At 35.6% G+C, this 17,431-nt stretch overlaps 1 protein-coding gene across 1 annotated transcript in view; it reads right to left on the bottom strand.

Annotated features, from left to right (window-relative positions):
- Positions 1–222: 222 nt before the first annotated feature.
- HTR2C (5-hydroxytryptamine (serotonin) receptor 2C, G protein-coupled) overlaps positions 223–17,431 on the bottom strand; it is a 274,355-nt gene continuing 257,146 nt past the window's right edge. Inside the window, exon 6 of the mRNA XM_012653519.1 lies at positions 223–3,700. Within this exon, the coding sequence (XP_012508973.1) occupies positions 2,871–3,700 (830 nt within the window). The 3' untranslated portion in view covers positions 223–2,870. The remainder of the gene's footprint in view (positions 3,701–17,431) is intronic.

Genomic DNA, 17,431 nt, shown 5'->3' with positions numbered 1-17,431 from the left:
ATTATTTTTGTTGTTCACACCTCTTAATTGTTTTTCCTCTGATGCTGGAGTTCTTGAGTACATGCATAATTTTAGTCAGAAAAAGTGATCTTTTCTGCTTGTGTTTGTCTTTGTCAGCTTATTTTACAGGAGTCAATTTAATTTGCAAAGAAAACAAAACGACGTGATATATTTTCCCCTCGAACGATTCAGAGGGGGGAGAAAGACACATGACATATTAGCCAACATTTAATAAATTTAATAAATTAATAGGAAGTATCACAAAACCTGGAGCGGATAACATACAGGAATCAGGAATAAGACAACACTTTGCAACCATTCACAAAAAGTACCATTTGACAAAGGAGAAGAATTACAGGAAATAATATAAGGCAGTCTGTTGCACGTGTCTTAAACAGATATACATATATAATCTTACATCAAAATGATTTGTGTGACAGTAAATTCACCACATTTACATTTATCACATGGACTTCTTTAAAATATTTATAAAAGTTTGTAGATTTCACGTTGAATGGTAAGATTTATATCCAAATGAGTATGCTTGTTTCATACCAAACTGCACAGAACTTACGAATAGCACACAATTCGAGGATAATTACTGTGTTGGGTACTACTAAGTACTACTACTTGATGATGTAAGAATTATTAACAAATGTGCTATAAGCTATTATCATTCAACTTATTGCTAGTGCTTTTGGAAATCCATGGTTTTTATTTAATTTCTTTGTAAAACATGTGCTATGAGCTTGCCCTGGTAGTTCAGAAAAGAAATCAGATGTTTCCAATTTTCTCTAATACTCATACTACTTCAGATCTGAATGCATGGTCTTTTTAAGGACTGCTGGAGGATTTTCTTCAGTCCTTTTTATATCAGCTGCTCTGCCCTACAGTAATGCAAATCGATGGATTCATGCAACATACATGGCATACATGCAGGGCACCATCTGTATGTGCAGAACTCATGCTAAATGCATGCTGTGTTTCTTTGGCCATTTTCGTTTCAGTAAGAATTAGATATCTCATTCAATTTCATGTAAGTGTTTTAACATGCAGTTCGACAGACCTAACAGGCAGGTAGACTTTACTTTCATGTTATATTTGGGCATGCTCAAGCAATTGACTGATATTTGGCAGTGCTGCAAATCAAATAGAGACTGTATGAGTTTCCTCAAATACAGTAGCTCTCCCACTGCCCCTGTGGCAGACTATTGGATTTATCTATGTTGTGTGTTGAGAACACAGACCAGGGGTTTTAGAAAGTCAGATTCTTCATTCACCAATTAAGATACTGAGAGGCACACTCTATGGTGTGTAAGTAACTGTCAGGCATAAGAAATAGCATCATGAATTCTTCAGAAATTGATCCGCAGTTGTGTGAAATGGGCACACATGGAAATAGTTACTGGAAACACTTGTATACTCCGCACACAGCATAGACTGAATGGTCTGACTTTAGCAAATGCTTGCAAACCTTTTTATGGTTTACAAACTATTAAAATGATATTGATTTCTTAGAGAGCAGCAGGCCCACGAATGAAATGATGGCCAACACTTGTTGTAACACAACACTATATTTTAAGAAAGATTTAAACTTCTGGTACATAATTGCAGTACAATGAAGAGCTTTCCACTTTCACAAATTAGCTGCAGCCTTTTCCTGCACTAGAGAGTTTGGAAGGATCTGAAAATGAGATAAATTTTGTTTAAAATCCAAATGGAAACTCTGTATTTCTGTTGCTCCCAGAGTTCAGAAGAAGTGTTTTTTAAATGACTTTTTTCACATTCTAAGGGCCTAATTCTGTAGTCCTTAATCAAGTAAAACTTCCAAGGTTTTTGTCATCTTATGCTTCCAATACAAGTTTTACTCAAAAATGGACTGCTAAATTGGGTCCTATCGATAGAGGTACCATAATTAATAAAATATTTTAATAAGGCTCAAAATGCTAATTTCACTTTGTGTGTAGCACACGAATTGCCAGGATCGTGAGATCAAAACCCAATTGATGTTGACTCCTGGATTGGGAAATAACTCCGGGATCTCATTTCCCAGTTTAATCGTGGAATTAGGTATTTACTAAGGACCAGAATGAAAACACTGATTCCAATTTGCTTGTGATAATAATCAGAATTTGAACATTGTCTCTAAGAAGTGAAAAGCTATTTGGTGTTTATATCTCTTATCATCCTTCCACTTCTGTAGTCCTGGTTAACCAGCTGCTATGTTGACATATCACTATGTTTGGGGGCAGACATTGCAGTAAAATACCAACACAACATTCTCACAACGTCAAATTTTGCCCCTAGATGTAACAACAAGGCTAAATTCTGCCTTTAACGCACGGATGGAAGTATCACAAGGCAGAGCCTATCTTACTGCATTTATGTGTGCAGACGAGCAGAGCAAGAATTTAAAGTGTATATTTACTGTTAACCCGGCAAAAGACTCCACTGAATTTGTTAATTTTGGTGTGGTTGAAGTATAACCACTGTCATGTGCATCATTCTGGTCTCCTGCAAATGCCACCTGAGATGAACATCAACATTTCCATGCGCACAAAAGAAAGAGAGAAACGAAGGAAGAGAGGAAAGAAGGAAGGAAGGAAGGGAGGGAGGGTGGACAAAAATAAACATTTTATTCATCAAAGAATCAAAATAAGTTAGTCTCCATCTATTATAAACAGTAAATATAGAACCCTAAATCTCACTATTGTACGCATGATTGTAAAGTACAGGGTTGCAAAGCTATATATAAAAACGCTTTTTTCAGACAGCAATATTTACATTAGTTATTACCGAAGGAAAGATTAAAGAAGAAAGTTTTCCTAAACGTGTAGCTTTACTGTAGGAAAACACTGTGCTGCTCTTTCTCACACGCTGCTAATCCTTTCGCTAACCACATTAGAGGGATTTACTGGGAGCTCCAAATTCTCAACTTGCATCTCTATACCAGGCTCCTTGTCACTAGCTTTCTTAACCACCTGTTCATTGGTATGCCGATAAATGTTAACATTAAGCTCCCTCCCGGACAAAGCAGTGGCGGCAACTCTTGGAATTTGTCTGACAGGAGGCTTTTTCTCAGGCTTATAATTGCAGCGCAAGTAGTTGGAGAAAGCCCTTCGGTAAGTTTTGTTGAAGAGCGTGTACACCAGAGGATTAATTCCTGAACAAACATAGCCTATCCAAACAAACACGTTCAGAAGCTTTTCCATGAGCTTTTGGTTACAGGCCTTCCCACAAAGAACTGACAGAATATTGGTAATGAAAAACGGGCACCACATGACCAGAAACACAAAGAAAACAATGCCAAGGACTTTCGAGGCTTTCCTCTCATTGTTGATAGCCTGCATGGTGCCCCTCGGACGTCTCTCCTTCTTCTTCCTTCGCCGACCTGCGTTCTGATCTTGGTTAGGGTTGGCAGAGTTCTCCTCGTCAGCGGTGTTCCTCTTGCAGCACTTGAGGAAATCCAGGCTCGGTCCAGGCGGTTCCTCGGTGTGGCCGTGCAGTAACATCAGAGCTTGTCTGCGAAGAACGTGGATCGTCAGGCAATACGTGATCACCATAATCGTCAGCGGTATGAAGAAAGCTACGAAGGACCCAATCAGAACGAAATTTGGGTCGTTGAGCACGCACGTCGTGTTGTTCACGAACACCTTGTCTTCATCCCTCAGTCCAATCACAGGGATAGGAACTGACACACCTAAAGGAATAAAAAAGAAGGTAGGATGTTACAGCATATGGAAGGATTGAATTGATTCATGCAGTGGCATATATTCATTTGCATTTGACCAAAGGCAATTTAGACCTGATGTTTGTTGAAAGCTATTCACAGCATAATTGATAGTCGCATGAAAGACTAGCAGTATGCTATCAGAAAATGATGGCTTTTTCAGGTTAGCAGTGCCTTCTCCCTAAATTTCTGCAGAAGGCACGGAATTACCATTATTGAGATAAACTATTAGAGATATGGTTGTGTCTAAGAGTGGATTGTGTCTGTTTTGTTGTATTTCCAGTTCTGAGAACTGTCCTGGCTCATAGAAGGCACTTGATAAATATTTGTTGAATTAATGAATAAATTCACATCTGTACTCAATGACATTAATAAAGCCAATCATTCATTTTTTTGGCATACCATATTCCAAATTCAATAAAAAATTATATATATAGCACATAAATAGTAAAAATAGCCTATCAGGGTTGGCTGGGCTGAGTGAAACAGTCTACAAGCAGAAATTGAAAGGATTCTCTTTTTAGCAAGATTTTTGTTGTTGTTGTTGTTTGTTTTTGAGTCTCCAGGCATAAGCAACAGCATTTGAAAGTCAAGAGACAGAGTGAAATGTAGAGTTGGGAGAGATGCAGACCTCCCGTTTCTGTGTGGAATTTTGAGCCTTTTTGTTTTTAAGAATACTGAGAGGTAGTCCTCTAGGGAAGCACTTCCTTCAATAAATAGGTTCACAGGCAGAAAATATCAAGGAGGAGGTGGGAACAGAAGGTGATCATGTGCCCAAGCATAAGTAGGTAACCTAGAAACTTTCAGAAATAACTACAATAGATCTTGAAGAGGTCCTGCATCAATAAGTAGAGATAATTTACAAGGGAAATTCAAATTTTAATGTTAATTTATCCTCTCTTGTGTCTGTAGGAAGTTGAAGCCTGGGAAATCGAGATTGGACTTGTGGGATTCCATCAGAGATTATCAGGAATGCTTGGCTGGTGGGTATCTACATCATGAATTGTGAGAGGAGCCAGAAGCGTGCTCTTAGAGATCATTGCTGACTTTAGGGAACACACAGGGAACTGTGACGAACCTAAAACTGAAAGTCCCTACAAGTTGCTTTAACATCCCTAGTCAGGTATAGAGAGTTTGGCTGAATGATGGAAAAGGAAAAAATGGTCAATATCTCTTTGCTAGGGCTTGCTGAGGATGTTGATTGGTGTTTAACCTCCGGGAAGATATGAGGAAGAGAATATTTGGAAAGTGATCTGTAAGCCTTCTTCCTCAGACACTGAATTTCTAAAATGATCGTCCTTTTTCTACAGTAGGAAAATAAATGACAGGGTGAGAAGCAGCAACAGATGTGACAAGACTCCTTTCGGTATTGGTCCAGGCCTACCTACAACTCTGAACTTAGTCACGCCATTCACAAAAGTAGGAAAGGCTGTGAAAACTAGGACACACTGAAAACAGAAAGTGTCCTCAAGTAATTCATTTCTGGATCCTAGTGAAGAGACCTTTGCATCCTAAAGGGGAAGAGAGAAGGTGAATTTTCACCAAATTTGATAAAATGCTTGGGGGAATTTCAACAGGCATTTGGGAGTATAGAGTACAAGGGAACGACATGGGTTATATTTCTTAAGAGTTACAAAAAGGTAGTTAAGAGAGCTGCCAGCTTGTATTGTTAGAACCTTTATTTGAAAAGTCATAAATATAAGATAATCACTAGAAAGAGTATAAATCAAGCTTGCCTGAAAGAAGTCAGTATTGCCTTACTCTTAATGAAATGCTTTAGTGAAGGTTTAGGCTGCAGGAAGTTTTCTGGAGTTAAGAAAGTTAATATGGGATTATGAAAAGAGAGAAGGGTTTATTAAAAAAAATTTGCAAGAGAAAATGTTAGAGGGATAACCTATACATTAAGAGAGACTTAAAAGACCTACCAAGTGATTATAATATGTGGACCTTCTTAGGATCTTGATGCAAACAAACAAATTTTAAAAAATATTCATGACACAACTGGAAATTTGAACAATGAATGACTGGTCTTTTTATTGTGGTTATGTAGAAAGATAGCTCTTATATTTTTAGATATGCATACTGAAATATTTATGGATAAAGTATGATGTCTGGTTATTTTAAAATAATATGAGAGTGAGAATTGGATGGGAATGTGGATGAAACAAGAATGTCCATAAACTGATAAATCTTGGAGCTAGATGATGAGTGCCTGGGTCTTTATTTTGTAATTCGGCTTTCGTAATCTTTGAAAGTCTCCACTATAAAAAGTTTAATAATCTTTTTCTTTAAAATTAAAGAAAAGAAAAGGAAGACATAGAAGTCCTTTTCTGAAACAGACAATAACATCACTATTAGATTTCAGATAAAAAAAAATCTCTAAGACTTAGTCACCACTGCTAACCTTGAAAGTGATTCCTTCTGGAGCAAAAATGATTTGGACCCCTGAGTAGAAATGCTCACCCACTACTTTGATATAATTGTAGGGAAGAAGGTCATTTTCTGACAAAATGTTGGTAGAAAACTCTTATACCTTCTCAGGTTCCTACAGCAAGAGGAACAGAGGGTGGAGGAGAGATGCACCCACTCCAATCTCCTGCTCCCCCACCCCCCAGCACTGTGGGAACTAGAGCCTGAGGCTAGAGACTTGGTCTGGGGAATTTGCCTTTGCTCTAGACACAGCCTGACTGGGGTAGATTCATCCACATGTGGAGATTCAAGTTCCCACAGGAAATGCTGTACAATCTTCTAGGTATTCCTAGAGACACCTGAAGTCTCCAGGGAAGGCCTCATACACTATCCAAAAGATCAGTGGAAGTTGGCATTACTCAGAGCCCTGCTCTATAGCAGTGTTACCTTGCTTCCGTTAAAGGATTTATGCAGTTTCCTAAGAGACTCTTGGGCCTAAAAGCCAGCCTTATCAAGGGACAAGAGAGGGTAGCAGAGTCATTGGAGATGAACTGAAGCTGTTATTGGATATGCAAAGCCAGTTTTGTCCCTAGCTTCTATTTGTATAATTTAATGTACATTGAGCAAAGGTTGATTCTAATAGCTACCATTTATTGAGGCTGTCCTATGGGCCAGGCACTGAGCCACGTATATTACTGATGCTACACATATAAAATGTATTATCTCTATTTGGTTAAAAACTCTATAGGACAATACCTGTCTTATAGACAGCTATTTGTTGAAGTAGCTTAACCACTTTACCAAATCTGTGCCATCATTAGTTTTCTTTTGCTTTTAGAAGCCATGAATGCTTCAACAAAACAAGAAGTTCAAGTTCTTTGGACAATATCAGGAAATTATAAATAACAACAACAGAAGCAGAATTAATAATGATATATCTTACACAGACTATCTTATTCAGTACTTTAAAAAGTTCAAAAGTTAAGTGTCAGCAGTTTTCAAAGCATGGTTCAAGGACCCTGGGATCCTCTGAGACTCTTTTAAAGAGTTTGCTAGGTTTCTCTTTTCTAACTGTTTGTCTTTAAAACTACATTTTCTTCATAAACTTCAACCAAAACAACATATCACAACAGGTTGAATGTGGATACATAGATGAGAATCCAGTTATCTTTCTAGCAAACAAGACATTAAAGAAATTTTCAAAACTGTAAATCAATGCCTGTCTTCTATCTGATTTTTTTGAAATTATAGTTAGTTTCATAAAAATGTATTTTAATGTTAACATTAAATGAACTTATTGTTATTTAAAATGGAATGATTCATAAATATTTTAACCATTTTTCAGTTTTAATTTTTAATGTCATAATAGATATAACCCACATAAACAAAATCTCTTTGTAGTCCTCAGTTACTTTGAAGAGTATAAAGGGGTCCTGACACCAAAGAGTTTGAGAACTGCTGTTCTATGTTAATGGACGAAATTATTTAAGCTCTGGAGAGTTAAGTTCAGAAAATGTGTAAAGTCTTTCTTAGCATTTTTAATTCAACCAATAGTAATTCATGCAATATTATAATGTCAGATAAATATAAACAACAGTGATACCAGCAACAAAATATCTTAAATGCATCATCTCATTTGTTTTCATAAAAATTCTGAAACGCACATGTTATTTAAGTTAACTTCAGAAAAATTAAGTATGTTTAGCAAATATAATGGGGCAATATTGGAAATTTTTGAAATCCTTGATTTGGCCAAAGAGGAAAAGTAGAAATGAACCACCATTGAAAATATCAGGTACTAATAACAAACAACTACAATAATAATAACTACTTTTTGCTGAGTTCTTCTTATTTTTCACATGCTGAGCCAATTACTTTCTAATTGTTGTATACTTTCATATATTATTTTATTCAATCCAGACAAAAAACATACAAGAAATTATTAGATGAAATCACTTAATCTTTCTGAAATTAACTTCAATAAATTTATATCAGTTTCCTTAGAATTTTAGAAACAACAAAGACAAGCTATAACTCACATTCTGCCGCAAATCTCAGACACTACTTCAACTAATAAACAGTCAAATATTTTGCATGCATTAGCTCATTCAGTTCTTGTAAAACCCTGAAAAGTGGTTATTATTTATTAAGGCTATGTAAACTCTGAGAGGAAAAGTAAACATTTATAGTCAGTAAACATTTATAATCTTACTTTGCATTATAGAAACATTGAATTCAGTAACTTAAGTTCAAGTTTTATTGAAAATATCATGTATTACTTCTACTATTATTTCATGGAAAATATGTGTTACTACTACTACTACAACTACTACTGCTACTGCTACTAACTGTCATTCATTGAGTGCTTATTCTGAGTGCTTACTGACTCTAGGACTTTATCTGCATTACACACTTTACATGCATTATCTCATTTCAGCCTCATAAAAGCCTCATAAAAGTTGATGAAGTTCTTCTACTGCAAAGAAGGTAAGTAAATTCAGAGGATGTTTAAAGACATTTATATTCTTTCTTAAAGCCTTGAATTCAAGCAACACAGATCAGTTCTCTTCAAACCATAAAATGATAATACCATATGCCAATGATTCTAAGATTCACATCACTTTCAGCTTTTAATATCTTTCAAATTGTGACGCTTGTTACAACTGATAGTGTCTTCTAATTGCATTTGGCCACATAGCAGTCATTAAATAGTTGTCATTATCAGTACATGTGTGAATCTAGTCTGAAAAACTTCTTTTGATGTCTTCTGGCAAGATTAAAGCTACCAGCAGCAAAATTTGCAAAATGGGTGTCAGCAGCATGACAATCATTTTGTGTCAATGAAAAATTATGTAATAACAGCCAAAGGGAGGGAGTGTTTTGAACGAAGCATCCTCAACAGTTTCAAATGCCACAGAGGGATCTAGAAGCATTTCCTCAGTCTTTGAAAATGAGGAGGGCATTGGTGATTATAGAGAGAACAATTATAGTGGAGTGATGAAGATAGGAAACAGACTACCAAGAGATGAATGGTGATACAAAAGAGATTATAGAATAAATTTCCTAGAACAGCTTGACCAATATCAAAATGAAAACATAGGGAAATTATTGTTACCATGTAAAGGTATCTCAGAGGTATCATTTCCATGAGTCGTTTTGCATGGAGAAGAATTTTTTCAAGGTCATCTAGGAGGACCATACAACATCAGGCTGACATGAGTGGTCCCTTGCCTCATAGAGTCATAGGTGAGTCCCTTGAACATGAGAGTTGGCAGCAGAAGATGAAGAAACTATTTTCAAAGAACATAGAAGACAAAACAGACAAGCAGAGCTGCCTTAGTTCTCAGGTGATAAAATGTGACTGAGAGTTGGAAGAGAAGCATTTTGAATGCTTTGACAAATAAATCAGTATGATGTTGGTACAGTGAGAATTTCAAGGAATTCAGACTCAACTTTGAACCTCTAGGGTTTTTAGCTTTGGGAAGAGTAGGACCACAGACATGTGTGAATAAAGGACAGCTACTGCAATGATAGTGCCAAGGGGGAGTCCTTAAATAACTCCAAGGGAATTTTGATGTAAAAGGGGAAGACTGTAAGCAGGAAAGCATGAGAAGACAATCCATGAGTTGACAAGAGGAATGCCCAGGCGTTGTAAAATACACTGGGTAGGAATTGGTGGAGAACTGGATGAGAGAGGTCCTGATATTCAACTAGAGTGTGGCTGAGGGCATGAGGATGTGAAATTTGAGGTAACACTGAGAAATGACCACATTTCTATCGACAAGCTAATGAAGATCGAAGAAAATTTATATTTAAGGTACGATAAGGAGGTTTCTCATTAAAAGTGGAAGCCATTAGAGTAGAATGGCGGTCCCCAACCCCTGGGCCTGTTAGGGACTGGACCTCAGAGTTCCCTCCGCTGCCCCGGGGAAAAATTGTCTTCCATGAAATCGGTCCCTGGTGCCAAAAAGGTTGGGGACCACTGGAGTAGAAGAACTTAGAAATACAGGAAAAAAAGGTTACAAATTATGAATAAATGTCCCTTAGGAGGCAAAGTCAGAAACAGTTGAAAGAATTACACCAGGACAGAAGAAGGCTATTCCTTTCTTTTAGAAGAATTGATATTAATAGTATGAATAAGTGGCAGAAATTATTAAGTCCTATACAGAAAGGTGAGAGAGGGACAGAGATAAGAATTAAATGTTAGGTGGCAAAATTAGCAGAATTATTAACTCTTGGTACAAGGTAATTTAACTGGGTATTTGTTGATTTCGTGAAGCCCCGAGAAATAAGGCAAGTGAATGCAGATAGATGCATGTGAATAATGAGCTTTTCTTAATAATAAAGTCAGACAATTGAACACTCTCATAGGCTACTGGAAAACTATTCAGGAGAGAGAGTTTGAAGACACAGGAGAAAAATATAGTGGGCAATGGAGCAAGACCCTGAGAAGCTGAGAAAAGATGGACTCCTGGGTTCCAGGCAGACAGTAAAGATTCAGGTGAGAGGTGGCACTGATTATAACAGGTAAGAAAGAGATTATTATGCAAGGGAAAGAAGAGAGCCTAAATTAAGGGAAGAGTAGAGCAGATTAAAGGGGATGGACAGATTTTTGAGATATTTAGGAAGTTCCATTGATAGTACATTGCGATTGATAAAATGTGGCCTGTGAGGAAGGGGGAAAAGTTAATAAGTAATTGAAAGTTTCTGATTTGTGCTGTTAGGTAGATGGGATTGTCATTAAGCATCAGGACATAGGTGAAAGACAATTGTGGCAAGGAAGGTAATGGACTTGGTTTGGGTTGTGTTAAGTTAGAGGTGCTTGTGGGGTAGCGATATGGAAATCTATGTGACCATAGTTGTTTGAGATTTAGGAGACATGGGTGAGTTGGGGAAAGAATTTTATAAGGAGAAATTACAAGGTCATGATCTTCTAGGGAGAACTTTTGTGAAAAGAGAAGAGGGATCAGAAAAGAATCTAAGGCAAGGGTTCTACACCTTTTTGTACCTATGGACTTCTTAAAATAATGTCTTTGAATGCATAAAATGACATACAGGGGATTGCAAAGGAAGCAAATTATTATTTTGACATTCTGTGATCAAAATATTAAAAATGAATTTTGGAAACAGTAATGTATGTGCTTTTTAATTAGCACACTAAATAACCAGCTATAATAGTAGGTCTAATAACCACTAAAATTTTGAAATAGTGATTAGCATCTCTATCATATGCCATGATATCTGCCACGTCTGAATGTGATTTATAAATATCTGTGATTCCTATTGGTGATAATGATACAGATACTGCAAATTACTATTCTGGTTTATTGCCTACATTTGTAGTTGAAGTAAATCTCAAATTTCATTTATTGGTTAGGTAAAATAAAGATGTAAATGTTTTTTCACCATCAAAATTCATAAACAAACTCTCAGTTATAGCTATGGTTCAGTAGCTTCTATCATAATCAGACTTAACTTCCTGAATAAGCAATTATAAAAACTTATAAGAAACGACTATCATTTTTTAGTAATGGCAAAGGAGCTTATAAAAGAATGGCATTCCTGCGAATAACAATCATAAACTCTGAACGAAATTGAAAACAACAACAACAAAACTATTTGATGGTACTGCAAAGTTAAAAAAAAGCAGGTAGAAACTTTCAAGGGACTCAGCCATTGAAAGATGTGAATCATGTTAGTTGAGTTCCATATTCATATGTCTCTTCCCCTGAGGGCACTCTCCAACATGCAGTTATATCTCAAGGAGAGAGTTGAGGTCTAACTGAACTGAGGAGTCAGAGTACAGAACTAAGGACTGCCAGAAGAGCTGGGATTTTAAGGGTGCAATCAGAGAAAGGAGGAGCCACAGGGTGGGGGTGGGGGCGCTAAAAGTTCTATACAAAGTTCTCTGAAATTCTTCCTTGACACCTGAATTCTCTCTGTGTAAGACTCCAAGGAACCCATGGAGCAAGCAACATTTGAAAGGGTAAAAGTATTTAATAGAGATGTTAACTTTTTTCTATGACAGGGGAAACAGAGTGGGGAGTTTGCATTACACCAAGTTAGAAGGGTATACCCTGGGCTTTTCACTGATGCTCAGAAAGAATATGTCTTAAGAGAAAGGCACATTTCTTAGGACTAAAGAATTTGCCCTAGGACTAAAAACAAACCTGGAGCCCACCCTAAAAAAAACCCAAAAAACATAAAACATAAAACAAGGTTCCCATGAGAGCATGTTTACAAAATTATAAGATATACAAATAAAAAGAAAAATGTGACCCATAGTAAAGAGGAAAATAGGTCCATAGAAACAGACTCAACATATAACTCAGATGTTAAAATTAATAGACAAAGATTTTATCACAAATATGTTGAATAACCTATGAGAAAAGATAGATACAGTGGTTTTAGAGGTGGGTATTTCAGGATAGATGTGGAAACTTAAGAAAAAAGGAAATCCTGAAACTGAAAAAATACATTATTTTAAAAAATTAAATGGGATTAACTGTACAAGCAATGACAAATAAACTCGAATGTCAATACAAATCATCCAAACTTAAGGAAAATGATAAAAATTATTTTTAAAAAATTAGACCCACATTTTCAGCCATGACAGAGTTTCTGGTATCAGACTTCCCATCCTACAAAAAACAACTATAAAACTGTACAGAATATATGAGACAATTCTTTTCAGACATTTGGCAATAATTGGAAAGAACTGTGATTTTCACTATAAAGGAAATACAAGTCCTATATTCATCTTCCTCTTTCTGCCTAGAGACGATTCCCTGACTGTGACACAGGGAAGTGGAGCCCAAGCAAGGATTGGCGATCCTGATGAACAAAGCAGGCAGACATCAGGATTTGGGGGTGCCAAAGGACCTGTAACTTCCTGGGCAAGGTATAGGAGAAGAGGGAGCTGCACAGACAAGGAGATTGAGAGGTATTTGTGAGTGTTCCCTCCAAGAACCTGGTTGCTGGCTAGGTTGCCCATGTACGAGTGAGACTCCATTAAGGCCTAGCAGAGAGTGGCAGCTACGGGGACAAGAACAGAACAAAGATGCTAGAGGTTACAAATTTCTAGAAGTTGGAGTTTGGCCCAGTTAGAATGAAGAGACCTCATTAGTACCTCACTAACATCTTGAGGATCTAGTTGAAACAAAAGAAAGATCATGCTTAGTAGTGAGGATAACCTTAAAAGATGTACCATAATAAAGCCCCAAAACAAACTTCGGTGTGATCAAGGAGAACAGTTAGTAAATCAGCAGCATGTCAGCCTAAAGCTCAACACTCTTTAAAAGAAAATAATACAATCCAGATTCTTTGCAATTTCTTGCATAAAATAAAAAAAATACTAGATATGCTAAGAAACAGGGAATTGATACCTTATTCACAAAAAAGCAGTCAAGGAAAACAAATCCCTATATTATCTAATGTCGGGATATGTGGTCCTAATGAGTGAAGAGTTGCTGACTCTCAGCAAAGAAATATAAATTATAAAAAAGAACTAAATGGACAAATTTAAAAAACAAGGTAAAATATCTGAATGAAAAATAAACAGGATAAATTTAACAGATGATTGAAGATGGCAAAAGAAAGGAACCATGAACTTAAAGATAGATTCATAAAAATTACTTAATCAGAAGAACAAAAGCAAAAGATTTAAAAAATGAATAGAGTTTCAGTGACCTGTAGGACAATACAAAGTATTCTAGCATGCATGTCATTAGGGTTCTAGAAAGAGGGGAGAAAGAATGAGGCAAGAAAATGTTTGAAGAAATAATGAAAATTCCTCAAATTTGGTGAAAAGTATTCATCTATAGATCTATGAAGCTCAACAAAACCGTAGCAGGATAAAATCAAAGGAAATAAAACATAGAATATTGCAATCAAACTTCTTATAAACAATATACACCTAAAAAGCCAGAGAAAGATGACAGATCTCACAGAAAAGATTAATCTAGAATTATCTAAGCACTTCACGTCAGATAGCATGAGGACAGATGATAATAAAACAATCTTTAAAGAGAACAAAGTAAAAACAAAACAAATAAACCCACACCTGTCAACCTAGAATTTTAGGTTCAGTGAACATATCCTTCAGAAATGAAGGTAAAATTAAGACTTTTTCAGATTAGCGAAAGCTGAGAGAATTTGCTGTCAGTAGACCTTCACTAAAGGATATGCTAAAGGAAGTTCTTTAGTCTGATGGAAATGATAACAGCTAGAAATTTGGATCTGCTAGAGGAAACAGGAGCACTTGAAACGGTAAACATGTAAGTAAAATACAACAGACTACTTTTTGTTTTATCCTAATTTCTTAAAAGGTAAATGAAGTTTTGAAGCACAGATGATTTAATTTTGAAGTTGTGTCTGTAACCTATGTAGAAATAGTATATATGACAACAATAGCAAAAACAATGGGCTTGGGAAATAAAAGTATATGGTCTTAAGTTTCTTACGTTTCTAAAGTTTGACGTGGGAAAGTGGTACATCAATATTAGGGATACTTATGAGATAAAGCAATGGCAATCCCTAGATCAACTAAACATAATTAAAAAGACATATAGCTAAAAAGTCAATAAAGGAATTGAAATGTAATACTAAATATATGTGATGAACAGAAGAGAAGATAGGAAAAGAGAAACATAGGAACAAATATCAAATGAAACAAATAGAAAACGAGCAGTATGTCAGACCTAAACCCAATCATATCAATAATTACATAAAATGAAATTGGGCCAAATAGTCCAGTTAGAAGGCAGAAATTTTCAGATTAGGATAAAAAAGAAAGACTATCAGCTGACTAAAAGAGATGAACTTTAAATATGAAGACACATATAGGTAGAAAATTAGAAATTATGGAAAATGATCATCAGGCAGTCAATATGAGAAAGGTAGGCATGGCTACATTAATGTCATACAAAGTATACTCCAAGACAAGAAATATTACCAGCAATGAAGTGGGGTATTGAAAATAACAAAAGGACAAATTCAACAGTAAGGTATAACAATCCTAAATGTGTTTTCCCCTAATAACACAGCTTCAAAATACTTAGAACAAAACTTTACAGGACTCAAGGAAGTAATGAAGAAATCCACAATCATTACTGACAATTTTAACATTCCTTTCTCAGTAACCGTTACAAAAAAAGTAAAGATATAGAAAATATAAACAACACTATCAACTAACTTGATGTAATTGACATTTACAGAACACTACACTGAATGTTTCTGAGTACACAGTCTTTCAAATGCTCACATGAAATGCTTTCCAAGATAAATCATATGCTGGAGAATAAAATATCTCTCAGTAATTTCTGCAGACTGAAATTTTATACAGTGTGTTCCCTGACAGCAACGGAATTAAATTAGAAATTAATTACAAATAAGACACTGAGCACTCCCCAGCACCCCTCATCTAAATAATTAGAAAATCAAATTACAAACATCTAAATAGCTCATGGGCCCAAAACAAATAACAAGAAAAATTAGACAAATATTTTGGATAAATATGTTGAAAACACAGCAAATAAAATTTATGGGTACAGTAAAAGCAGTGTTTAGAAGTAATTTTAACTATAAATGTCAATATTAGTAAAGAGGAAAGGGTGAAAATCAGTGATCTCAGTTTTTGCAGTAAGAAGCTTGAAAAAAAGAGGAGGAAATTATATCCTATATACAAGGAAGGAAATAAAGAAAAGAGCAAAAATCAATGAAAGAAAATAGACAATAGAGAAAACTCACAAACCAACAGTTGGTTCTTTTCAAAGTTTAATAAAATTGATAAATCTCTAGCAAGATGCATCAAGAGAAAGAAGGGAGAGAGAGAACACAAATTACCAATATCAAGAATAAAAGAGAGCATATCACTCCGTAACCTACTGATATTTTAAAAAGGAAATACTATGATCAGTTACGATCAGCTGTATGATGATTACTTCATGTATAATGTAAGAATCACACAACAGTATAAGCTGATTTACACCCCCAACATATATGTTATTGTTTTCATATGATTTATTTCTAAATATAGTATAACCCCACAACAAATTGTCATATTTTTTCTTTGAGTTATTACTTGACTTTAAAAAAATACAGTAGGAGGGAATGTATACTTTTTATATGCTTAAAATATTTTATCTCCCCAATTTGTCTCCTCTCTTTCTGAGATCAATGCATATTAGATCACTTGCTAGTGTCCCACAGGTTGTTGATGCTCTCTTCATTTAAAAAATAAATCTACATTATTAAAATATAATTTATAGGCACATAAAAATGCACAGATTTCAAGTATACATTTGCACAAGGTTTTACAAATGTATGTATCTGTGAAATCACCACTCCAATCAAAATATAGAACATTTTCAATCCTGCAGAAAGTTTTCTCATGGCCTCTTCTAGCCAAATTTCCCTGCCCCAGGAAATGACTATTTAGATACTTATTTCTATAGATTAGTTTTGTCTGTTCTAGGACATCACATAAATGGAATCACACAGGATCTACATACACATATCAAGCTGCTTTTGCTCATCATAATTGCTGTCAATTCATCCATATTTTTGGTTGTATCACTAATTTTTCTTTTTGTTGTAAATATTATTCCATTGCAAGAATTTTTGTTTATCCTTTCACCTGTTGATGGACAGTTGAGATATTTCCAGTTTGGGATTATTATGAATAAAGTAGCTCTGAAATTTGTAAGTATTTTTTTGTGTGTACATATATTTTCATATCACTTGGGTAAATATAAGCAGTGGAATTGCTGGATAATTTGGTAGATACATGTTTAACTTTTTAAGAAACCGTCAAAGTACCATTTTGCACTCCCATCCACAATAACAGTGTCAATTGCTACTCATTTTTGATACCTCTTAGTAGCGTTAGTCTTTCCAATTGTAGCCATTCTAGTGGGTGTGAATCCACTTCTCATTGTGGTTTTCAAGTTGCTTTATCCTCATGATCTATGCCACTGAGCATTGTTTTATGTACTTATTGCCATTTGGTTATATTCTTTTATAAGTGTTCAAGATTTTTTCCATTTTCAATTGAGTTGTATTATTATTTAATTATTAGAGTTATTTATATATTCTGCATAACCCTTGTCAGATATATCTTGTCAATATTTTTTTTTTTGAGACAGAGTCTGGCTTTGTTGCCCAGGCTAGAGTGAGTGCCGTGGCATCAGCCTAGCTCACAGCCACCTCAAACTCCTGGGCTCAAGTGATCCTTCTGCCTCAGCCTCCCGAGTAGCTGGGACTACAGGCATGCGCCACCATGCCCGGCTAATT

Source organism: Propithecus coquereli, unplaced genomic scaffold (assembly GCF_000956105.1).
Source record: "Propithecus coquereli isolate 6110/MARCELLA unplaced genomic scaffold, Pcoq_1.0 Scaffold421, whole genome shotgun sequence".
In the NCBI taxonomy this organism is placed as follows: domain Eukaryota; kingdom Metazoa; phylum Chordata; class Mammalia; order Primates; family Indriidae; genus Propithecus; species Propithecus coquereli.
Note: the sequence above shows the minus strand (reverse complement) of the source record. Positions and strands in the feature narration are given on the sequence as shown.